The sequence below is a fragment of the Brienomyrus brachyistius genome, chromosome 1, assembly GCF_023856365.1.
Source record: "Brienomyrus brachyistius isolate T26 chromosome 1, BBRACH_0.4, whole genome shotgun sequence".
In the NCBI taxonomy this organism is placed as follows: Eukaryota; Metazoa; Chordata; class Actinopteri; order Osteoglossiformes; family Mormyridae; genus Brienomyrus; species Brienomyrus brachyistius.
Window position 1 is genome coordinate 18,373,608 of NC_064533.1, and position 26,138 is coordinate 18,399,745.

General features: G+C 43.6%; 1 protein-coding gene across 3 annotated transcripts in view; it reads right to left on the bottom strand.

Annotated features, from left to right (window-relative positions):
* The window catches only part of svila (supervillin a), a 72,100-nt gene extending 51,338 nt beyond the window's left edge, over positions 1-20,762 (bottom strand). The window contains exon 1 of one of the 3 annotated variants that reach the window (XM_048980049.1): positions 20,460-20,762. Coding sequence is in view for 1 of the 3 variants with exons in the window: in XM_048979890.1 (XP_048835847.1) it covers positions 1,801-1,819 (19 nt within the window). In the remaining 2 variants the exon portion in view is untranslated. Of the gene's footprint in view, positions 1-1,800; positions 1,969-7,592; positions 7,731-20,459 lie in introns of those variants that run through there. The other 2 variants (XM_048980059.1, XM_048979890.1) reach the window with 2 other exon arrangements.
* Between the last annotated feature and the right edge of the window lie 5,376 nt (positions 20,763-26,138).

The following is a 26,138-nucleotide window of genomic DNA, read 5'->3' on the forward strand; positions in this document are numbered from 1 at the left end:
CTCGGTCTCTTAGCGCCATGCAGTACTGAACAAAAATCAGCTTCAGCAGAGCAGAGAGAGAAATACAGGCTCACAAGAACTCAAATTGAAACTTATAAATTACTGGCACAAAGTCTTAGTGAGATTCCATTATAGCAAAAACAGCATTCTGACTCATGCTGGGCATGTATCCATCAATATCCAGAATGTACACAAAAATCACACAAGTTGCACTCAACATCGATAACAGAAGGTATACATTTGCAGTAATAATGGTGCCCTTTTTCTAACTAGGGATGCATTTGCCCAATGTTTCGAATTGTTGCTCCACTGTTCCAATCCGTCTTCATATTGGTAACATAAATGTTCCCTTTTCACAGATTTAAACCAGAATGCTGGAACGGAGAGCTGGAAAAAGAAGCCGAGTATAAATTCTCACATGAAAACATTTACAAAGGACACCAAAATGAGGACGACCACCGAAGTCCAACTCAAAGCCAACCAGACACTCAGGTAGTCGGCACACCGTAGGTTCTAGGCCGCAAATTTGGCAGATTCTAACATTTCTTCTCACAGTAAAGACGTGTGATTAAAATCAACTTTATAAAAGTAATGAGCATCTGCTTTTATGCTTCCCTGGGACGGGATCTGCTGGACTCGAACCCAAACGGGATATGCAGTTACTGAACACTGGATGGATACAGCAGATGTACCACAGAAGAGGACCTGTAGCATACGGCCCAGTCTTATAATCATAAAACTGGTATTCTAGGAGATTTAGGTCAATTCTGCAACGACGGAGCTTCATTATATGGGTAAAAAAAAAGAAGTTAAAAATACAGATATGCTCTTGTAGGAGGGCCACTTTCCAGCCTGACGTTCATTAAACTCCCCCTTTTACAAAGAAAGTTCTCCTTCAGGATGGCAAGAGGTCCATCCCCCCTGAGCCAAGGACAGCCTTTCATCGCAGCATCAAGTTCCTAACCTGCACATGACGGACTCATGAATTTCCACCTCTGCAAACATTACGCTCCCCCCCCCCCCCCATGCCATTTCCCTGTCGCTTTCAAAGAGGACGTTTTTCTGTTCCAGTGCCAGCACTGGAATTCACAGACTGAGCCAGCACTGCTAGCAGAGAGGCAGTGAAAGGACAGCACAGAAGAAAGCTCCAAGCCCATCTCAGAGGCTCAATAACCCATGAAAACCAACCGCAGGCTAGAACTGAACCACGGATAAACAAATGGGAAAACAAATTATACTACCAAGTAACATGCTTCTGGATCTGTTTGGCCTCACAGATGCCAGGAAAACAATGCAGCCCTTAGGACTAAGTCTTACTATAGTGAGGACGTTTCGTGATTCAGAAAGACTGCACGCTAAAAATCAACCTGACGCTTAACAGTTAGCTAATCTCAAATGTATGCTTTGAAATCATCTAAGGCAAAAATTCTTATGACACACTTCCAGTTCTGAGATACCACCACAACCCCAAAATGACAGGGAAGCTAAGCACTGAAGAAGTCTTGACGGCCCTATCCCACACCAGCCAACGTGCAATCAGACGTTCAGACGCAGACATGAATCCTTCATCAGCTGACATCACTTGTAATTAAAGATAACAGCGTGCTTGAAAGCTGAGTGTCAAAACAACAAAAGGAATGACGAGGCTCCCCAACCAGATTTCCACCAGCTGGTTGGTAACCTTCTTTTAACACGGGGCTGCCAGTCAACGCGACACGCTCAGGAATAGCAACAAGAAATACCACATTACTGCCCTGCCTCCATCAGGTCTCATATGGCAGCTCTACTTGTCACCCTTACCAGCTCGTTCACCAGTCATGACTTCCGCTGGCCTTCAATGAGGTCCACGCTTCTGGTAAAGATCCGTGACCACACCGTGCTCAGGAAACACTTGAAGTCAATAAAAGCCCAAACATACGGAGTGCAAACACAGTCCTGGCAGAAATCTCACACGCCGCACTGTTCATCCGCACTACATGAAAAATGACAGCCCTCTCCCTGAAAGTAACGCGAATAAGAGGAAAGAGTGGAAATAGAGGAACCGAAAGACTGGTGTGAATCATGGCATTACACAAAAACACAATGAATGCAAATACGCGAGAGAAAATGTCCAATAAAACGTAGAGGAACATGTAAAGGAGAAACACGGCTTGACAAGTGCTTGCTAAAGCATTTAAGTGTCACATGGATGGATGAAAAGTCTGGTTAAGCTGTCTGAGCACTTTCCAGACTAACGCAATGAACTTAAGTTTTTTGGGTTAATAATGTGATGCAATTTTTTGTCGTCCATATACTTTACTTAAAGCTATTAAAAGACCAAGTCTGAAATTTCGGATTTTAAATCAATTTTGAAAAAATATTTGAGGGATAATGGCAAAAATGCCAATGTGGTGTACCCATAAAAATAAAAGTTACGAATAAACTTGCTTTAAAAAAGGTGAAATTCTCAATAAAACACCCTATCAACTAGTTTATCATAATCTCATGTTAGAGCTGTTTTAATTGAAAACATAGTGGAAAATCATTTTTCTAAATATTCAAATTAATTTGGGGATTCATGTTAGTCAGCTCAACTTCTTTTAGTGCAAAGGAGGTGTAATCACCATTCAAGGAGCTGTTTAGTTCATATAGAGAAAGAAATCCATGTGACATGAAATAGGGTCATCAGGGGTTTGTCTCTCAGTGCTGCAAGCCAAAATGAGTAACTTTGTAAAATATCAGATAATTTGACATTTTGCAGAGTATGGTCAGGTATGCTTAAGTTTACATGTCAAATGGCAGAACAGGAATGCACTGACAATTCATCATAATTATGAAAATGAGTATTTACCTTAAAAATTACGTTTGAAACACTTCCATTTAGATTTTGTTAGTCATTTCGTTACTTTATAAACTTTCGTTTATGAAGTTGATTTTAAATCACACATCTTGTGCTAGAAGGTCAAATGGCCCTGCACTCAGATATTACACAAGTCTGTCACCAGACAAGCAGGTTATGATAGTTCTCTTTGGACTGAATCATCTGCCCAAATGGAAATGCAGCATCCGATTTCACTTGTACTCCAACCATGTTCATCAGTCTCCTCTCCACTTTTGAGATTTGGTCTGTTGTCACCAAAACAACCACCATTTCCTGCACTGATGACGTATTCTCTTGTGACATCCTTGTCAGGGACACATCAGGACACATTAATGTTTAAACTACAAAACATGCGGTCCCAGATCACTTAGGTAAGGGGTTTCAGTGATCGGATCACAATGTGTCTTGGCTGTCATTCACACTTGTATTTAGTGCTGTGTACTTGTGATCTGATTGCTCAAGATGCATTTTAAAACCAAGTGTGAACACAGAGAGAGGGGAGAGAGAGAGGGGAGAGAGAGAGGGGAGAGAGAGAGGGGAGAGAGAGAGGGGAGAGAGAGAGGGGAGAGAGAGAGGGGAGAGAGAGATTTTACCTGGATTCGTTTTTGCTAGATTTTTTTTTTTTTTTAGCTAAAATCACAACTGAAGACAAAGTTCACGATTCTTTGGATGTTTCTCTATACATTTAGATAAAGCAAGTTCAGTTGACCTGCTTGACTGTCATGCCTGATATTCAGCATCAGTTTCTTCAACAAGCAATGGCATTTGACTGAGGAAACAAGGTCAGGTGTTGCAACTGCGTCACTTGGTGCAACCAGTATTTCATAAAAATGTCACTATGTGGGAAAATTAAATGTGGAAGGAAATTAAAAGTTTTACAGAGAGGTGTTTTCAGCACAAATCCCACCACTCAGTATTACAAAACACAAATTTATATGTAGTAATTCAGCTAAAATCTAAAACCCCTGTTTTTGTGATATTTGAAAATGAAGTAATTATTTGTATGAGTACACTTACATACACTCCAGATGGATAAAAATACTTAATATTCATTCTTTTGTGGTTGTACCATTTGACATTTTCAGGTAGATTCATTCTTGCCTTTTGTTTTAAAAAAAAAATAAAAATTAAAAAATGGTGACAATTATGGGTGGCGGGAAATGATTCTGTTATTGCAATACATCAAGGTGGCAATTTTAATATTGTCAAAAGAAACATCAATTTAAAACATGAATTTAGGTAGTTCACATTTGGTTCTGCTAATATACATGCCCAGTTGCACACAGCCTGATTTTAAGGGACTGACATGCGCAAGTTCGCACAGTGCTGTCATTAATATGCAGAGACTTCTACACAAAAAAAAAAAAAAAAAAGTCAATGAACTCTAGCACTAGCTGTAACTAACACAAAGCCACAACTAAAATGTTTTCCATATGAAACTATCTACTTGTGAATTTAAGTTTCACCCATGTCAAGGAATTTATCAGACCTAACGTGTTTCATTGCATATTCGAAACTGAAAACACAGTGACCAAAAGGGGCACCATCATCCTTGGCTTTACTGTAAATGTAGGCCTGAAGTGATCTTCAGCAAAATCTGTTTAAAAATTGCAATACATATTGAAAATCGACAAACATATCTGTGTCGATTTGGGCGGTCACTGCTGATTCGCACCCCCAGTGCCAATGTGGTGTCAAATGACACGAAACCAACATGAATACGAAACGTACACCGACAAACCTGATATCTGCTTTCAAAACTTTCAGAAGATTTTTGAATTACTTATCTAGCCAACCCTTTGTCGTCATTGACCCTTTTATAAAATTAGTCCTCCTACATGCAAAGGGAGCAGACCACAAAAATGGCTATATACATCTTTTCCACAGCATTTCACATACCTGTAACTAGAGTGTTTCTGGCTCTTAACATACAATCACAGGACCATTTAGACTTTGAGACTACTATCATCCCATAATATTGAATGTGGCAGTGCTAAGGCACAGATTATTAACATTACTGAACGAAGGCCGATTAAGTAAAAAAGTCTGATATAATATATGTACATTCAAACTCGGAGAACTTTCACTTCCCATTTCCTTCCTCAATTGCCCTTGACATATTGCTATAGATACATTTTATTAAATTTAAGAGACACTGCCTCCGTCTGCTCGCTGTCACTCTTCAGGAAGAGCAGCTACACATGCGATATTCTCAGGAGAGATGTTGCTAAACCGGGCGTCTGCTTGGTGACATCACGGTTTATTAGGAGCAAACTCTACAAGGCCTGCGTCCAGCCAAAGGACCAATGGCTGAGCCCAAGCTGCTCCCTGCTGGAAGCTTACTCAATGAAGTACCCACCACCCCCATCCGACCACCCACCCACAACCCCCAACCGCATGAGCAGAGGCCTGCTCAGAAGGGATCAGATTCTCAGAGATGGGGTGAGATGTCAACCAACAGATTTCACGTGAAGGCACAGGAATGGCCTGGCCCACATGGCTGAGATGATGATCCCAGGTATCATTTCTACAAAACAGATCACTGTAGCGTGTGTAGTAAGCTGCCCAAAATTCACATCATAAACAGGTCTGTTGAAAATAGCAAATGAGGTCATAACAAGTGCATCTAAACACCGTCGTTCTCATAAAAGCCTCAGCATGTGAAGAGGACGGCATGCGGGACCATTAGGAAACAAGGTTAAACAAGTTGGTGAGCAACTCCAATAGGCAGCAGAGTGCTGGGGTCCTCCACACCAGGTCCACAGACAACATTAAGCTGCCGCATCCTTAGCTGCACAGGACACCACACATCGATTCCGTGTGGGAACTTAGTGCAACCATGGCACGATTATAACCAACAGTAGAGACTTAATAATGTTGCCCCTAAATGCACGATGCCTCCACAGTTATCTGCTGACATTCAGATTTCCTCCACGGAGGACAGTTATTGCGACAGATTCCTGCGGCCTGAAAGCACGTTTCGTATTTGCCTGGTGTTGAGCCCAGGATTCTGCTTGAAATTTCCCATACAGTAAGAATTTTTCATGGCTCGCTGTGCAGAGCGCATGGAGAGGGACCCCTGTTAACTATACGTGTCCTTCGTACCAACGGTCATAACTTTATGATGCAACACCTTATAACTGTTCAACATTTTAGTTTTTATAGCTACTTGCTTCAGTCTGTCTCTGGAAATTTGAATTATATGTAATACAATTAGGTCAAGTAGATGCATAATCAGTAAAGTGAAATCCCAAATATCAATTTATAACAGTAATAATGATAAATTTTATATAAAACCAATAAAACATCAATAAAAAATCTAAATTGCGAAAAATACGGTTAAGGCACGGTCTCTGACTAGATGAGGCACAAAAATATGATTGCAGTATAAGAACATTCAGTCAGTATTAGTCAACCCAAGAGGTGACACAGGCGGCTGCACAGGGCACCATCTTCTGACAGGGTGCTGACTTAGTAAACTGGCTTCAGCTGGCCTTGGACAGGGGGCGCCGGCAGTGAAACTTGCCGAAAGTACCAGATGGGCTTCAACCGAACCTGCTCAAAATCACTACAGGCAACCCAGAGTATCTGGGCACCATCCAGGGCCCAAGCTACCAGAGTCTCACCTGGGGAGTAGCGCTGTTTGATTACAGCAAAAATCACCTTGATTATTCTGATCAATACTGAGATCACAATTATTCATGCATTTTTTTGACTTGTCTGGGTGTCCTTGAACTGCAAATATAATTCAACTGAGAAACAAAAAAGGGGAAGGAAAGGTGTACGCTAGATTTATAACAAGACGAAATGGGAGCACCATCGTGAAACTAAATGCGACAACTTTTATCTCGATTTTTCATTTTTTTTGGATAATTGTTGGAAGCCAAAATCATAACAGATTAAAACTTGATGAAGTGCCCAGTCCTACTAGAGAGTAGTGAGCAAAGAGGAGCTTGCATAAGGGCTGCCTGCTCTAGAGAGTCGAGGCAAACAGGCTTAACCTCCTGACAGCGGATTTTTACAGGAACGACAGGTGCGGAAAGACAAACAGCTGCAGCAGAAAGCTTTGGCTCCTGGCTCCAGCACTCAGAAAAAATAAAGACAGGGGCAGTGGGGGGAACAAAGGCTGCAGGAGGTTGTGGAACGACGCCGATACCACGACTCGCCAAGCTCCAGTTAGAAAACAGGGCTATAGGCAGGTACCTCATCCCTAGGAAAATGTCATTGTCCATCAAGAACACCTTGGTAACCGTTTTCTCCCGATAACGGCATTGTTACAACAGGCCAATCTCTCAAAGTAACCCAAGACAATCACAAATGTTAATATACGACAAGAAATGATGCTTATTTTGCATTTTATTTTGGTTGAAAAATACATTTAGCTAAAACTGGGGAGGGGGACTACATAAACGACAAAGCGTGCAGTCTGATAGAGGATGACATGGAAAGCACTCACGTGATTCTGTAACATATCTGTAGAGTAATAACTTCTAGAATACATGTTTATGTCTGAAGGATATTTTAACGTGTCCACCATCCTAAATTAACATCTGGGTCCCAAGTTCCACACATAAGCAGGTTGTTAGAGGGAGCCAGGGACAAGATTTGGTGGGTTTCAGATTTACTAAAACATCCATACCACAAATTAGAAGGAAAACCCATACTACAGGAATAGCGGGGCATTCATTTTAGCAGCGGCGGGTATAAATGCGGCCAAACACCAGGCACTCACTCTGCTTCGGCTCCTTCTCCGAAGACCCAAAGCCAACGCAAGTCCAACGTGCCGCAGTGCAGAAAGGCTGTTCCTCACTGCCAGGGGAGGACGCGTGGGAACCCAAGGGTGATGGGTGAGCGCCAAACCCCTCACACCCTTTTTTGACAGGTGAAGGTCACTGGCTCTGAGCTTGTGCTATCGGGGGGGTGGGGGGCAAAATGACAAGCGAGCTCCAGTGCAACCACACGCTCCCTGAAGAGCAGCATGCGGCAGCTATAGTCAGGATGATTCAGGGGCGGACTAAATTAGAAACGGTGCTTTCCAACTGGGGACCGCGGGGGTGAGATAAATCAGGTCAGGGGACGAGGGAATGAGGGAGGGGGGGACTATAAGCATGCGAGTAATCGGGTGGGCGGGCTGGGTGTCAGAGCCCCATACTGAAAGCCTGATTCAGAGTTTAGGTGAGCCTTCCATCACCTGGGTCCAGGAACTAATGGAACACCATTCTCAAAACGTGGCCAAAGAAGCCAGAAGCTTCTAGCGCAGGCCACATGAGACTAAAGGCACAGCGGTGACTGGTGGCACACAGGAGCAGCCATTTATGGGCCGAACGGCGAGGCTTTGATAGCGGCCAATGGACCATAAATAGGCACACAGACACTCAAAGGGATCAAATCAGCTGTCCTAAGAACAATCCCTCCCAGAAAAACTTCCTCGACGACTGATCCCCTGTTTCAGTAGGATCACGACACCTCCTGTTATTTTTAAAAAGAGTAAACATGTGGATGAGTGTGGACATGCAGAGGAGTAAAGAACTCATTGGAATTCACTGGTTTTTCCTGCATGCTAAGGTTAACATGTGACGGGCTACACTGACTATTCGAAATGCAGTATTTTGATTTCTTGGACAATAAGAAAATGCTACTTCACATGCAATAACTAGGTCTGTCTTACATAAAGCACCCCCTCTCTGACTCTGGAACAAGCCCCTCACTACAGCGGTACCACAGTGAGTCACTGAACTTCATCATATTAGATGCTCTTCTAGCGGATAGCCAGCTTTGGTAGTAAGAGGGTGAAGTCTGCTGTCGAATTAGCCGGCTACCCACCACGTCTGCTGACTGACAGTTTGAAAGGGGAGCACAGCACCTGGGTCAGCAGGTGACAGAACAGCTGTACGACAACATCACACCAGAGAACCCGTTTCACTGATCATGGAGCAGCTACAGTAGGTCAGCTACGCTTGGTATAGGGCTGAGCTCCAATGTAATCACGGGGCCTTGTGTGAATCCTTAAAATCACATCTCTTTGGAAGAAAAGTCAAACGTTCAAATGGCAACACAATGGAAATGTAGCATAAAGGCACTCAGTCCTACAGAGACAGAAGAGCCCACTAGGGTAAGGCGTAGTTCAGAAACACGTAATTGACAACCACCAACCTCCCGTTACAAGACACTAACACTCTACAAAGTTAGAACAGCATAATGGCTGTAATGAGGAAAGTGCAAGATATACAGGGGCATGGCGCTAAATCCACTAAGCATGTATCAATCAATCAGCCAAATTTCTGCTGAAGTCTCCTAACTGGCGCACTCCGCTGTGAGAACCCACTGTCACAGACAGGTGGCGCTGAACTTCGCAGCACCAACTGGAACGTCGCTGTCACCAATTAATCCTTCTACTCCAACATTAAGGGCTCATTCCCCCGCCAAGTAGCAATGAGTGAAAAGGCTTTGACCTAGACTCCGTTTCTAAAGACTACTGAGCCATGGGACTTCAGAACCTTTGAGTTGCTACATAAAATTAAATTAAGACTACAGAGAGCGGACGGGCTTGAGCAGCGAGCCACACCACCACAGCAGCTCTTTGTTAGCTCCAGGCAGAGTAACTACGGAGGGCTCCGAACACTGGCAAGGCCCAAAAAACAAGGGGGAGTCTCTCACCCCCAGCTGGCAGAAGGGCAAAGAGAAACTTGGGAAAAAGCCCACGATACACAACTCTGATCGCCCACAGCTGGGCCTGAAAATGCATTTTAAGAACTAGCTCTGCAGCTTCAACACAGTGCCATCTAGCGTCCAGCGGCAGGTACAACCCAGTCAAGAACAAAGGCCTTGAACGTTTTAAAACCATTTTAATTGGAGGCTAAGCTCCACCTAAAAACTAGGTAACATTGCCCAAGCAGGCCTAATTACTTCATAAACCAATTATGAACTCACAAGTCCCTAGGCTCACAAGGCCCTGCGTTTGCCAATACTGACAAAGAGAGCAATAAATCTCAAGCAGCAAATTAGCCAATAGCTCACCAAGAGAGACCTACAAATGACCGAGGCCTTCAAGATCAAACTTTATTAACTTATCAGCACGAGGCACTGAGCCTGAGCCCATTTCACAGTATGTCCCCCAAAGGCTCACTTTGAACACAAGGGATCTGGCCCACTGCCCAAGGGACACCTACAAAGAGCTTCAGAGCATGAGAGGCAGTGGCAAAGGGGATAGAGAGGAACAATCTCAGTCCTGATGAGAGAGATTGTGCTTCAGCATTAGTACTCTGCCAACGACTCTCGAAATATGGCACGCAGCAAACATGAATGTTTTGCTTCTTCCAAGCTTGCCTCACCAGACAAAGCTGCCAGTACAATTCTGAACAACAACCCCCCCCCACCCCCCCCGATTCTGCAACAGCAGCCAATAGAGCAAAACAGGATTGGGGACCACAGAATGAAGCAGAAATCAAAACGACCACAGAATGACCATCTATAATTAAAACCTCAAATCATTATGCCTGTAAACTGCTACCTAATGATGCCATACTGTAACTGCAAAGACGACAGAATGGGTTCATTCGGGATGTGTTTCACAATCCGGTCCTCGGGGACCTTCAGACAGTCCACGTTTTCGCTCCCTCCCAGCTCCCTGTCAGACAGTCCACGTTTTTGCTCCCTCCCAGCTCCCTGTCAGACAGTCCAGACAATTTTTGCTTTGGGATTCAAAATCGTAATGGTTGGTAGGGCAAGTGTCACCTAAAAATGACAATACGCTTCCAAAAGGTAATTCAAGGGCACAAGCATTATTCAGTCTGATTTTTACAGACTGCCTTCAGCTGGCCTAGCTGGACTTTAAGCCCGAGTGTTGCCTGCTTCCCGGCACCATCCATGCTAAGAGCTTGCTGCCCTGAAACGCACCTTTTCACCCACTTAATCCAGAGGTTCCTTCCAAACCTGTGCTCCTTTACACAGCAGACATTTTCCAGCCATCGTTCACCCTTACCTTACAAATTTACAATTTAGTAGATGCAATTCTCCAAAGCAACCACACACCACCCAGAGAAGACTGACAGCACCTTTCATTCAGCAAACCTCAGCACTGTTCAGACTTCAGAGCCATTCTGCTGCGAGAAGCAGCTTTCTGGGCCGTCTTCTCAACCAAACAGCCGGGGACTCATTTTAAAAGCAATATTAACACACCCCACTGTGACATTTATCCCCGAGACAGCCTTCGGCACCTGACTTTACAGAAACCAGACTCCGCGCTCCTCCTCTTCAAAGCATACCACCAGGCATCTTAAAGGGAATCCAGTGTCTGCTCACCTACCGTGCCAAATATATATCAAACACACACACACACATTCTCATGCTACCACAAGCATCTATAAAACCCCAGGCAGACAAAGAAATAAAGGGAGGTCACTCACTAGCTTTTGTCCAAGTTACAGGTACCCACTGCATCCTGCTAATCCAACCGAGACGTCCCACAGACCAATAGCTGTGTGACTAGCGTGAATAAGCCCTTGCAGTGCAATGAAGTACTGTGCGAAAGATAGGTCAGGCTGGGGAGAGGTTTCACACCACTCAACATGCCAGTGGCTGCAGAGGTGTGGGGAAGGAGAGGTGAGGAGGCCGTCCTCAGGAACTCTGCCCACAGCTGGTGGAAACAGTCACAGGTGTTTCATACTCACTAAACCACACCAGATGAGCCTCACATTTACAGTGAGGAAAGAATGGAAACAGCTCAAAGCAGAAGTCAAAACAGGGGTCCAAGCAAAAGGCAAATTAAAATCTGGATTCAAACAAAAAAAAAAAAAAAAAAAGCATGAATGGCAAAAAAAAGCCCCCACACACACACACACATCCCTCAAGCTTCTGATGGACCACTGTACTTCACAGCTCTGCTTCAAATCAGAGAATAAGCAGAATCTGCAGAGCTTTGAGATCCTGCAAGCCCACCGGAGCATGCTGCCAAATGAGAACCTTGCTTCCCCATATGGTGCATGCCCTGGGATGGAGATCTCATGCCAACATCAGAGCAGGTCTCCTTTGCCAAAGCCACTCCTCCTCCAGTTTTTCCTCACTCCAGACGCACAACTAAGGTTTTTTTTTGTCACGGTACCAAAGAGGTACGCTGAACCAGAACAAGAAGCTTGTTCTGGGCAGCTTCTACAAGCCCAGAAAGATCCATTTGAGTGTGGGAGAGTGGGAGGGGCATCAACAAAGCAAGAGGACCAAAACTACCAGCAGCGATATCTAGAGTGCCACGGAGTTAAAGAGCAGAGGAGTTCACCTAAATAACCAGGACACTACAATCCACAGGATAGCTTCAAAATATAACTGCTACTGTGTACATCTTGCTTATGTTTTCTACAGTGTGGGGTAGGGCTATAAGAAGTAAACACCCACTATGCTGAAGCATCTCGAGTATTCAGTAGGAACACTTTTCAATAAATGTCAAGTCTTTAACGTCACAACGATACAGAATTGGGTGTTGGGGAACAATGCCAACGTGTGACTGATAAGCTGTAGACAACTAAGTCATGCCCTCACGCCATCTTAAGTTCCAACTCAGATGGGCAGCTCTGACACAAGTTCAGTACCACCAACATGCTAATTACCCCATGAAAGCTTGGCTTCTTCCTTTCTGAAGCAGCTCGAGGCACAGAACAGGCTGCACGACTAAAAGGGGGAAGAAATGGCCCTCATTAGCCGTGATGTCCAGCAGGGGTCGCATGTCAGCGAGCAAAGCCACTGAAACACGACGTTTAAGAGCATTTGGTAGAAGAGACTTGGGAAGACTTAAATACCACCAGAGGCACTGTGGGACGATCTGCAGCTCCTAAATCACGGGCAGATGTCACTTCTAATGGGCTCTCGAGTATTCAAAGACAATCTACAGTGACGTCTCCTAACTGACGGAAGAATGCATGCATACTGGGCTGGATGATCGTATTCAACATAAGGGGAACAAAATTGAAGAGGATACTCGTGAGAAAGTCACCTTTTAAAATAAGAACAACTTTAAACACACAGAATAAGCTGGAAGGAGACACCTTTGACAGGTTTAATGACAACATTCATCTTCAAAATTTAGTAGAAAAGCACCATCCGAATAAAGGCATAGCGGTGCGAGCGATGGATCTGTTTAACGACAATGCAATGTCACATCTCCGAAATCAGACAAAAGCAGCTGTCATTGGATAGGTTCCTTGTTAGTCACACAAAAAGAAAAAGATTCCAGTGTGCCAACAGATAGCAGTGATTCCGTTATAGTGAAAGTCGTCCTACAAAATAACCCTCTTCTCTCGCTCGTCTCCCTCACACCATCCACGATTCATTTCAAAAGTGCAGGTCAAATAATTCTTTTATGTATTTTTACTTTATATTTTGTATTAATCATTTTAATATGAATATTTTTGGGTTGTGGAAGGAATCTGAGTTTCCATTATTTCCAGTGGGAAAATTTGCTTTGATGTACGAGTGCTTTGGATTACAAGCACGTTTCCGGAACGAATTATGCTCACAAACCAAGGTACCACTGTACTTCTCAAAATCCTAGATCAATCCCACTGGACAGAGGGGAGAATAAACCTCCCGTTAAAGAACAACCGCAAGACTGCACCCTCCTCCCCCTCGAAATGTGCTGACCCATTTTACAGACAATGAACAGTACGCCCCCACCACCCCCACACCTCTGGATGTTAGAAGAATGGGGGGGGGGGAGAGAGAAAGAGGTTTTTATAAAATGATAAAAATAAAACATGGACTATACAGGCCGGCAATATTTGGAGGGAATTATACTGTTTTTTTAATTCACAGAGAACACCTGGGGGGTAGGGGTGGCACGACATATCCCATATAGACTAATTGAAAAATGATGTGGAAATATTACCATAAGCACGCACTGCAGCGCTGAAGACAGCCAGCCAGTGACTACGCAGTTGCCATGGTGAGGGAACAAACATTTAGGGCTGTCCCTCTTGTCCCAACACACAACGAGGCTCCGGGTCACCTAGCAGCAAGGAGCAGACCATCCACACTGAACACTTCCCACACAGAGAAGTACAGCGACATGGCGATGACTGACCATCTCCTCCTAGTTGCCGCTGCCTGTCTGTCGCTTGTGAAGCGTGACACGTGTCGCCCGCCCCCATATAAGAGAAAGTCAAGCGTGAGCAGGCAGCCTTCGGGGACCCCCAGAGCAAAGTCACATTTATCATATTAAAAAATAAATAAATAAAAATAGTAGTGTGTACCATTCAAATCCCTCAGCGACCAGCCTGGCTCGTCCTGAAAGCAGATTAGAAATTCTGTTAGAAAAACTAATACCTCAGAAGGTATAATTTTGTAAAATCAAGCTGGGCCTCACTGTAGAGGCCATATTACTAATAAGGAGGCAGTGCTAAGAGGAGACGAATCTGACTTTATCCTGCTAAGGGGATTCAGTTAGAACAGAATTTGCGAGCAGTGTTCAAGATCCACAAAAACACAAAAAGTCTGAAAACTACGACGACGTGTAAAACCTCAACATGCAGATTTAGGAGCAACTGCCAAGGCGACCTCACAGCAAGGTTCCAGAAAGCCGGCACACTAAACCACCCGAAACATACAAACACTCTTCATTATATGTAACATGACACTTTTCAGAAGTGTTTTCAGACAGCAAATAATGTTATGGGCATTTCCAAAGCAGGATGACATCAACCATGACCCAGGATGACCTCATGATCTGCTAGGAGGCAATAAGCAAGACTGACAAGTGGTTTCAATGGGCACAAATCAGCTCACATTACTGTACCTAGATAGATTAACCTAACTCCTGGTGAGGCTTTACAGTGCATCCTTGTGTTTATTAAACTCTGTTAGCGCAGCACGCCACATAATACTGTTTTGGTAAATCATAGAAGCAAGAAGCACTGATGTGGCGGTGAAGAAAGGGACAGCTCAGCAGCCACATCATTTAAGACATGAATAAGCCATATAAAAAAAAAAAACATGTTGGTGGCGTGGCAGGACTTTTTATAGTTTACAGTCCGACATGTTTATTAGACATAAGGATACACAAAATTTATACAGATAACTAACTTTGGGGTGTTACAATACACCTCACATTAGTATTTTATGCACGCTACTAATCTGCTAACCAAATGTTTACACTCGGACAAATATTTACACTCATCTGAAGCCCTGGTGTGTATTGTGCATGCATCATATAATCAAAATGTGATTTTATGCAGACCTAGGTTACAGATACCCCAGTAATTAGCTGAATTACTTAAGCAACGCAGGCCACACTGTCACCCAAAGCTCAGTCATTTCCAAACAGTTTCACATCTGGAGCACGGCTCAAAGCATTCCAGCTGGTCCAACCCTAACTCAATGCAGAGACCCACATAGCTGAAACATGAGTTACACAGGTTAATAACACAGCTTGGGTTAATAATGTACTGACCCCAGATCAGTCAGACACATTAGTCTAGGACACCACAAAACATAACTGTTGGCTTAACTCCAAGTCAGAGAGATTCGAAAAACCGAAACATAAGTTTCGCAGATTAATAATGTAATGACCCTAGATCACTCAGAAACATTGGTCCAGGCCATCACAAAACCACATAAACCTGGAGAGACGATGCAGGCTTCAAGTTTGAGTCTCTCCCATATCAGGAGTGACCTCAAATACTACCACTCTGTCCCTCAACAAGAGGACACTGTTGGTTGACACAAAAGGCTTTCCCGAAGTTCTACTCAGAGACCGCGTTTCACAATGTCGTGGTCACACTCCTCCCGACCTAGCAGCACGAGCTTCCAGTTGGGTGCTACAGCTCCAGGCTGCGTGGTGATCAGCCTCCACATCTGCATGCCTGCTGTGTCAGGCACAAAACAACATCCCAGCTTCCCACACATACATGTTTGCTAACATTTGTCAAAGGCAGCTTGGGCTGTTCAACATTTTTCTTCAGCATTTCCCTGATTTATGGCAGTCATCTCATGGTAACTTCTGGAGAAGTATTTATCCATTGGACATATGGTCACGGGAGTCTGGGTGGAAAACGTAAACATGATATATGAGGATCTAGGGATTTATAACAAAAAAAAAAATTAAGATCATGTGGTTCCACCTTTCAGATGATCCATTTTAAAAGCAAAGTACATCAGACAATCAAGTCTTCCCAAGCATCTTATATCTGTTAGCAGACACTGAAGTATCAGACAGTCCCTGCACAATAAATCCAGCACCCCTCTATGCCAAAGGGTGCCCCCTGTTGGGAGCACTTTGTCTCATTTATGGTACCCTTCCAAAAGACCTCCATCTAATCTGCCTCCAATTCCCTCACCAAGCCTTCCTCCACCACTTGTGTTAGACACACCACACCCATTGCAACAAACCCCAAAGCTCTATAAATGTGTTCGTCCCTCAAAACCAAGCCTAACCCAACCCTTATCCATTCTCGCAAAAAGAAATGCTCCTTTCACCACTGTGACAAAAGCTACCTGGGAATGAATGGGGAAAGTAGTAGGTACACTGGCGGGAGACCCGAATCAGATAAGGCAGCACAGCAAGGAACAGCTACAGAACCAGGCAGGCGGCACTAGGGTTTCCAGATGAAAACGCAGCTACAAATGATCTAAAGAATGCAGGAAAACATGATGAAGTGCCCCAAAAACACTCGCAGGAAAGTAATAAAAGCACTAGAGCAATTCTTCACATTAGACAAAGAAGAAATGCAGATAGAACATGAACCAAGTGTGAAAATTTGATTTCAGTCCACAGTTAAGAGATAGCAAAGGAGAGCCACACAAACACCCGTTTCTTTGATTGTGCACAATCTCATCATCTGCAACCTGATATCTTACCCCCCTCCCCCGAGAATCACCTGTTCATCACCATCTCCACGGAGCCCGTTTATCCCCCCCAGTATCTGGTAGACGGTCCCCGCTGCAGCTGTATCAACAAAGCATCGCAAACATGCGGGGGCAGTACGGCTATGAGGCAAAGCTGTTCTAATTTTAATAACTTTCACCCTCCTTCTAAACTGAACACTAACACCTTAAAAAGACAACTTAATTTTCCATGGTATCATTTGGTAAGTTAATTTCAAAGAACCTTTAGAGTTACTTAAAATGAACACGTTAGAAGCCCAATAACTGATATATAAAAGTGCTGGCAGCTCAAAAACACATAACGGAAAAGAAGCCTCAAACAAGGACATTCAATAAATCATAGTAATACCAGGCCACCCTTAGTGCTTAAGGATAAATAAAAGATAAAAATAACCCTTTATCCCACTGATCAGCTGAACCACATCACTCTGCCAGCCAGGCATCAGTCCAGTGTCCTGATAGCCCAAGATGCAAACACTTAACTCCTTATCACACTTAGTCTGGCCTTTAGGAAAGATCAATTTACAGAATTAATTATTACCAGTACAGGGTACGTCATCTAATAAATAAATACATACATACATAAATTTAAAAAAAAAAAAAAAACTTGTACTTTTTGACAGTATTCTCCACAGCTAAGCAAATTTCTTTCATTAGACTTGGAGGAAGTCATTAAAACACAGTGGAACGAAGTTCAAAAGTCTAGACACCAAACGCTGGTAACTAACTAAAAAAAAATAAGCGCCATAAAAGCCAATGGCCGTTACAGGCAGGAAAGCTTGTGCTGCTCCCCGACCAGCAACAACTGACTATTATCCAGAAGCTCAGCAGCAGTCCTCAAAATCTGGGTTGGGGTCGTTAATGACTGAAGAACTCATTAACGGTCCAATTAATGAGGTATTCCACATGATCACAAAAGCCTCGCAATACAGAGCTTTTACAAGAAATGCCAAGGGCCCTTATGGCCTACATCAAGCACTATAGCGAAGATCAAAGCTTGTACTTGGACATAAGACGACAAAAAAATTCTCAAAATACACAGAACATCCCATAGATGAATGCTGACTAACTGCACAACTGACAGTGTTCATAGTTCAGGATTATAAACATTTAATCTTTTAAAATCTAATCCATGACTCCAGGGATGCTGACTGACCTACACTTGACCTTCTGAGGAAACAGGTTCTGGCTGTAGAGTTTTCCAGCTTCTTGATTACACCGCAGAGCACAAAAATGACTTCAAAAAGAAGCTCCAACTGCTGCAATATGGTGAACCTTTCTACCTAGGCAGATAGAGCCCCCTCCCCCATCAGATTCCCAGAATAGCCTGTGATAACAAAAAAGTCTCCACAGAAAAGCACAAGAGTGAAATTGTGGGTCATTTCTCAGTAACATCACACAGAGGAGAACAGCAGTAACTTTCATTCACATGCAAAACCCCAAACCACAAGACCATCCACCTTCAGCATGTGGGATGTCCCACCTCACCAGAACATATGACAGCTAAGAGGATTTCCATAAAATTTGCACTTTGCATTGTACAATGGGGTTCAAATTATGAAACACGCCCGACAAGGACAGAGGGTTCAGACATTAACAGATCGATGAAAATACATCCACCATACACCAAATCCTAAGTTTCTACAAGAAAACAGCCTTCAGAGGCCTTTTTCCTCGATCTATGCTTATGGAGCTAGACAACGGTGATGCATACATACTGCATTTAGAGAAAGAGGAACAGGCCAGAGGAAGCTGCAGCAATGACCACAGCTCCCAACACATCTGAGGACAAGACAACAGCCGTGGGAAAAGACTGAAGTTAACTTATCAGTAAAGTGTAGATCAGAAGTCTACAAGAGCGGAGGTTTGGTGGAACATATCAAACAAGAAATACTCGAAAATGGGAGAATAAACCCATTACATAAACCCATTAAACAGGCAGAGAACCTCAGGTGGAGGTAGGGGGGGGAATGCCCCCTAATCACCTGACTGGGAGCAGCGCGTGGCTCAGCGGGCTAAGCCTGTGCGCCTGTGATCGGCAGGTCGCCGGTTCGAACCCAACCTCGGCATGTCTCCGGCTCCTTGAGCAAGGCCCTTGACCCCCAGCTCTTGGGGTGCCCAACAGGTGGCTGCCCTTCGCAGGGGGAGGCATAAAGGGAACTTCCCCACTTGTACCTATGTTATCTGAAGCAGTCATTTACAATACAGCAAAAACACGAGTCCCCACATTACCTTTTTCGTACAATATATTTCATCAGCAGTATTAGGCCAACATTGGCAAGAACCTTGAGTAACAGCTTTGTATTACTTAATTTCCCTCCTCACCCAAAACCACAGTTAAAAGCAAATGTTTATTTATCAGGGTCCACAAAGCCCAAATCTCATTCACATTGTTAGCGACTGGAATTAGCCCGAAGGCCTTGCTTGAGTCTCACGTCTCTCCCGGTGTAGAACAAAACTGCAGATATGGAGCTGCCCCACACAGCAGCAGACTCTCTTTGATGGAGCTGAGTGACATCTGCACAATCATGCAACTGGCACGTGACACAAAGCAGATCAGCCTGCAGCCGTAGGCCATTTGCAAGCCTCTGTAAGCCTGATGGTTTCATGGACAACCTGGAGATGGTGCTGCTGGAACTGGGTTGGGTGAACTCCAAAAGCCCAAAACAATGACAAGGGTCACGAAATAACCCAAAAGACCCAAGTGCACAAACATTTCTGATTTAGCTATATCAACGCTACAGATATCAGCGTCACTCTGTTACCGAATTAAAATCAATAACACGGTACCTCTTTACTGAAGAGATTTTCCACTTACAAGAAATAAGGATGATGCTGCAGTTGTTAAACTCGTTTAAAATTATCCAAGAGGACTAACTTCCTTCAATGTCGTGTATAATGAACAAATAGCTTGTTTCTATACGGTATGTACGACAAATACTTTAGAAAGAAATAAAGTTATGCATAAACACATTCGGTATGTACGTTGCAGAGGGGCCGGGGCGCAGGCGAGTTATGCAAGTCGTATTTAAGGTTTATGGGTGATGTTTCTAGGCAGTATCAGCGTTTCATAAGGGCATTTAAATTTCATTTCGTGCCTGTTGGCACCCTCAGCTCGCAGATGTGGCGTACTCAGCTGCGCTCAAGCACATTATAAAAAGCGTTGGATAAACAACGGTGCCCTGGCTTAGCTTGGAGGGGCACAGTTACAGCAGTGCGAGTGCCCTTCGTTTAAAGACAGTTAACTGCCCGGCCCAAGAGCAATTGTCTTTATGTTTCGGACAGCAAAGCCCCACTTACTGCGGATCTTTAATTCAGTTTCCATTGAGAATAATTTTTTTTCCAGAAGCGCTTGCCCATCCCGGCGAAAATGCAACGTAGAAATTGATGCAAACGCTTAAAAGAAAAGCGAACAAACAATACTACAGCGCCCAATGTCAACTTTTTACACAATTAGATGTGCAAGGTGTTTGAACAAGCAGAAATGATGCGCTGCCACCTCATTTACTGGGAAATTGCTCCAATGTGAAGCGTGGTTTGCGTTTGAAAATATATTTGCATAAAGGGTGCAATTTAAGACCCATATAGACGACTTTACGAACTACCGGCAAATGCAATGAACAAACACGGGCAAAGAAATGACTGGATAAAATAATAGGAGTTAAAGAAGTAATGCTGATGAACAAAAACACAAACGTTCAAAAACCAGCATTTTAAAAGCGAAAAGGCTTACCTCTGAAAAACAGCCAAAGTTGATGGAAACGAACTCCGGGAGCAGCTGTTGCCTGCTCCGTTCAGCTCAGAGTTTCTTCTGAACAAACTTCGCAAATGAAAACCTACAGAGCGATCCTACTTTCCAAACTGCATTAATCTGCCCTAACTGCACTCGCGAACACAAAGCGCATCTTTTGTGCTTATCTGCGGTAGTGGCGCTTGTTGCATTGAGCGGACGCCACCAAAGCGCGCTCCTCGGGTGTCGGACTTGCACCGCACAGCCGCCTGTCACTCACGCTCGCCGCCCCAAAGCGCTCCTCATATGCTGCGGCTTCCGGGCGACGTGAAGCAACTCTAAAAGGGGCAGGAAGAAAGATTAGGGCCCCACCAACAGGGCGGCAAGAGCAAGCGCATATAAACAACCGAAATTAACTAAATTGTGCAAAATCACTAATTAATGGAAAAACTCCAGATAATATAATCATAATCAATATTAATAAAGTAAAAATGAATTATTGTTGTTATTATTATTACTGTTGTTATTAATGGGTGTAAAGTGTAGAATAATAATCAGTCCTTCTTTTCATAATTGCTGCATTATAACAGAGAAGAAATCCATTCCTTTCACCTCCACGTCTCCGTGAAGACACCATTTGCACGCGACGGCAGTTAGACGCAGCTGTTAGACAATAGTTACCTACGACAGAACAAAAAGTAAAGAAAATGTTGGCCACAAACGATCGGATATTTGCGATTCGAGTGACGTGAAGAGCAAACATCGTGTTTATTTAAAGGTTTATTTAAAGTACAAGACTGTTACAGCTTAAGATTGCACTGTCACCCCAACTGAAATGCCCACGTTAAATGGAGGGTGTAACTTAAATTTGTCACAAGCTAACTTACATTCAGCAAATGTTTAGAGTCTCCATTAATCCATGTTGGTTTCAGGGCTGTGTATCCCCTGCCGCTGAATGGCACACGTTCATTATGCGGGCTGTAATTCTCCGATTTGGTCTCGCAGGCCAGCCTCCGATGGTTAATGGAATGCCACTGGACATTGTTTCATCCTGGCAGGGCTAAACAGCCGCCTGTTACCAGGGGCAACATGCTGGCCGCATATAATGAGCTCTATTATCTGTCCGTCACCAAGAAGGTGCCTGGGCTCCACAAATAGGACCACACAAGGTCACAAACAGGCGGGCATGAGAAGAGACCCAGGAGCCCTCACACTTCTAACATCTGAAGACAGGGACAACTTGGCCCTCGGATTTAAGCTGCCTTTGGAAACAGTTATGATTGTGAAAAATTATATCATTTATTTAAGAAGGAGACATGTTACAGTAAATACTAAATACAGGTTCAGGCAGTTTTGACGTCCAAAACTACCGCAGCCTGTAACTCATGTCAATATAAACTGGGTTGCTACTCTACTCTCATGTAAGTTACATCTTTTGATCATTAAATTGTTCTTCATGCACGGATTACTGTACCATAAGTGACAGTGGCATGGCAACGAAACATGTGTCAGCACATATACAAAACAAATTACTCCAACTAAGCCAGATAATTGCAAAACAGAATTGGGGGTGACAAAAAAGGCAAAAATTATTGCTGAGGTAATATTGAAATACAAAGACAAACCCTTTGGCCATTGATTGCTGTGACTTACTGGTGTTACAGGTATCAAAGATCTGATGTTTCTGTGTCTGTGTAACATGTTCTGCAGGAAAGTCCCAGCCATTCAAAGAGGACTGAGCTCCTATGATTTACTTACAGAGAAACTCAAACAGATTAACATGCATTAACAGGCTTTACGGATAATTTACCTCCTTTTCGCTCTCAGATCCGCAGCGAAATGGTCAAGAACAACTGCAGATGTTTTTGTTCATTACTGAAGAATATTTCGTGTTGTACGGAGTGTTTCGGTGGTCCAGTATGTCGACATGACACTGGAAAAGAAAATCTGTCTAATATTTCATGTCCCCTCTGACTGCCTTGTGGTTTCAATGAGACCTTCTTGCATCAATTAAACCAGCAGCTGAAACAAGCAGAGCTTCTTGAAGTGAAGAGTGAGCTGTGTTCCTAGACTGATAACTGCAGTTCAGCATTATTGGCATTATATATATATATATATATATATATATATATATATATATATATATATACACTGGAGGAATAAGCCCCATCCTTAATGTCTAACAGTTTTTGGACGTTCCAGGTGGCAGGAATGTTCATTTTTTGCTTCTTCCTCAAACAAACTCCCTTTCGGTTCATTTGCTGATGTTCCAGCGTATTGTAAGAAGGACGCAAACAGGAAGTACGCCTCATAAAGAAGATGACAGTCTCTTAAGATCACTCAGTCTCTGAGGCTCGGCTGACTTTCGCTGGGTTTTCTTTCTATTCACACTTTTGCTGTTTTATGGGGCCTTTGTCCATACACTGAGTAGGAGTAATTGAAGCTCATTATCCGCACTGAGTGGGAGTTCTTGGCGAGGGTATGAGTCTAGTCCAGTCAAAGCTTCTCTTCATTTTCTATTCCTCAGATTTTGTTCTTTGACCAAGGACTCAGACCAACATCATGAAACAAAGTCCTCAACTCAGGAACCAAGAACTGATATATTCACAGCCAAGAAAACAGACTTGCTTATGCCTGGATATGCTAAGAATGGTGTTTGCAGACTGCACGCTGGTGCAGATTTGCATCATTTTATTTGACGCATTTGTGGATCCTAATATTCAAGATTTGTACCCGTACTTGTGCGCCAGCAGGGGAATGAAACTGCTGCTACTCCGGATGACAATAAACAAAGAAAAATCATCTCTTTTGCTAATTGCAGGTCTCAGGATAGTGGATGGGATGCTGCAGAGGGCCAGAAAGGTGCCATAACAAGTATAATTTAAAGCAACAACAGCTGTAATTCCAGAGTAATTACATGTGAATTTGACCCTTCCGTTGGCTGGTAATTCTTCTGAAACAAACAAAAAAAAAAACAGTTTTTAGACTAATGTGGAGATTCTGGCCAGCTGGAGGGTTCCCAGTGCTTTTCAAACACAGTATTTACCGATATTTACCAGACATTAAGACAAATGTTAGCTAATGTGTATTCACAGGTGGATGACATAAGAAGGGGAATTTACAATCACAGGCTATCCAGCAGTCTCCTAAACACCTGGTCAAAGAGGGACCTGAATCCTGTGCCAGGCAGCACAGGGCATATTAGACGGTGGGAGGAAACTCACATGATACAGAGAACAGGAGAAGTTTGAACCCCTGACAATGGAGGGGTGAGGCACGAATGCTACCCACTGAAGGACCCCAAGCACCAGCTAAACAAACCAGAATTCTTTTGACAGCGTGTAAAGATTAAAGGCCTCTCTTAAACATTGATATTTACAGGTTTGGACTTGATTAACAACGAAAGGTCACTGGTTACCTTATAGCTTCCTGCCTATGTGTCCTCCCAGGACTGCCGCTTTGAGGATGCCATCGGCCTCCTTCTCATGCTACCCCAAACAGACTGTCCATGTCCAGCAGACCCCAGGGGCAGTGCAGCTGTTGGAAGTGCTTTTGTTGTATGTAGAAGGTGCTTCTCAAATTACATCAAACATCCCTTGCAATCATTCCACTGCTAATCTGATTTCAAAATTGTCCTTCAGCTTTGTCCTTGTCCTTAATGACTACACCACCTGCTGTCCTATATGCACTATATGGACAAAAGAATTGGGACACCTGGCCATAACACCTACAGGAGCTTTTATGAAGTCCCATTCTAAATACATAGGCATCAATATGGAGCTGGTCCCCCCCCTCCTTGCAACTATAACAGCTGCCACTCTTCTGGGAAGGCTTTCCATTAGATTTTGGAGTGTGTCTGTGGGAAATTTTGGCTATTCATCCAGAAGAGCATTATTGAGGTTAGGCATTGATGTTGGACGTGAAGGCCTGGCTCGCAATCTCTGTTCTAGTTCATCCCAAAGGTGTTTGTTGGGGCTGAGGTCCGGGTTCTGTGTGGGCCAGTCAAGTACTTCCACACAAACTCACTGAACTATGTGTTTATGGACCTTGCTTTGTGCACTAGGCCACAGCCATGGAAAACCACACAAATGGGCCTAACCCAGCCCCTGAAAAACCACCCCATACCATTTTCCGTCCAAACTTTACAGTTGCCACAATGCAATCAGGCAAGTAAAATTACCCAGTCACCTGCCAAACCCAGACTTGTCCACTAGACTACCAGACAGAGAAGTGTGATTCGTCACTCCACAGAACACATTTCCACTGCTCCCGAGTCCAGTGGCACCGTGCTTTACACCACTCCATCTGACGCTTGCCATTGCACTTGGTGATGTGAGGCTTGCATGCAGCCGCTCGGCCATGGAAGCTCATTCCATGCAGCTCCCGGCACACAGTCTTTGTGATGGGGTTAATGCCAGAGGAAGTTTGGAAGTCTGCAGTTATTTAATCAACAGAGCATTGGTGGCTTTTACACACTATGCACTCAGCAACACTGCTCTGTTACTTTGTGAGGTTTTCTGAGTTTCTGTTGTTCTTGTTGACTGTTCAGCATCTAGCAGGGAAGAAATTTCGCAAACTGACTTATTGCAAAGGTGGCATCCTATGACAGCACCATGCTTGAATTCACTGAGCTTTTCAGAACGACCCATTCTTTCACAAATGTTTGTAAATCTGACTGCATGGTTAGGTGCTTGATTTTATATATCAGTGGCAATGGGTCTGAATGAAACAGCTGAATTCAGTGATTCAGAGGTGTATCCCAATATTTTGGCCATATAATATATGTATGATACAGACAGTGGCAGTCAATCCATTAGGCTACAGGTTGCCAACCCCCGGGACCAGTCTGTGGCTAATATTTCAGCAGGCCACTGAAAGCTGGTGGTTTGGTAGCTGGTTAACTTCCAAAAACAAACTATATATTTTCAGTTTTTACACCCTCTCAAATGTGCGTGTACTGTTACAGTCTGAAAAAACTGGAAATGTCAAACATAATAAATCAATGATCAATCCGCTGGTTCCCCACCTTGCTGGCCATTTTACCAGTGACATTTTTGTACAAGGTAAACTGGTCAGCAGACCACAAAAGATTGGGAACCCCTACAACTTAGCAAGCCGGTGAAGCTTGTCTGGGGCATCACATGAGCTTTGACCGGTACTGGATGCACATTCATTTGGCTGCAAAAATGTTCTTGGGCAGGAAATAATAAATAATTTCATTCTGGGACCTCAGTGTTTTCAGGAAACTTCAGCTCAAGGGGAAACACTGCAACATGAGAGAGTTTATGGCAAGACAGATGTTTCTCTCTAGTAAACAAACCAAGAAGAAGAAAGACGGCAAACAGGGACGGTGTCCTCAGCTGGGTGACATGCTCCCCGCTTCAGGGTTGCTTATTAACATCGTGGTCTTAAAAAAGACATTCATAGCAGTTTAGTCCATGTGTCGATCCACAAGAAGGTTATAATTCTTTAGGAGATGTCTTACAGAAACTTCTGAAAATCCCTTCCTAATAGTGAATCTCATTTTTTTGTTTGCCAATGTTTCTGTGAAGTTACGTCAATAGGAACATTCGATCATCCTCATTTACATCATTGTTTTGCAACTTTAAACTGGCAGTTTCTGTTTAGCGTGACACATTCCAAACTAGGGAAGAATATGACTGTTTTGTGACAGGATGACAC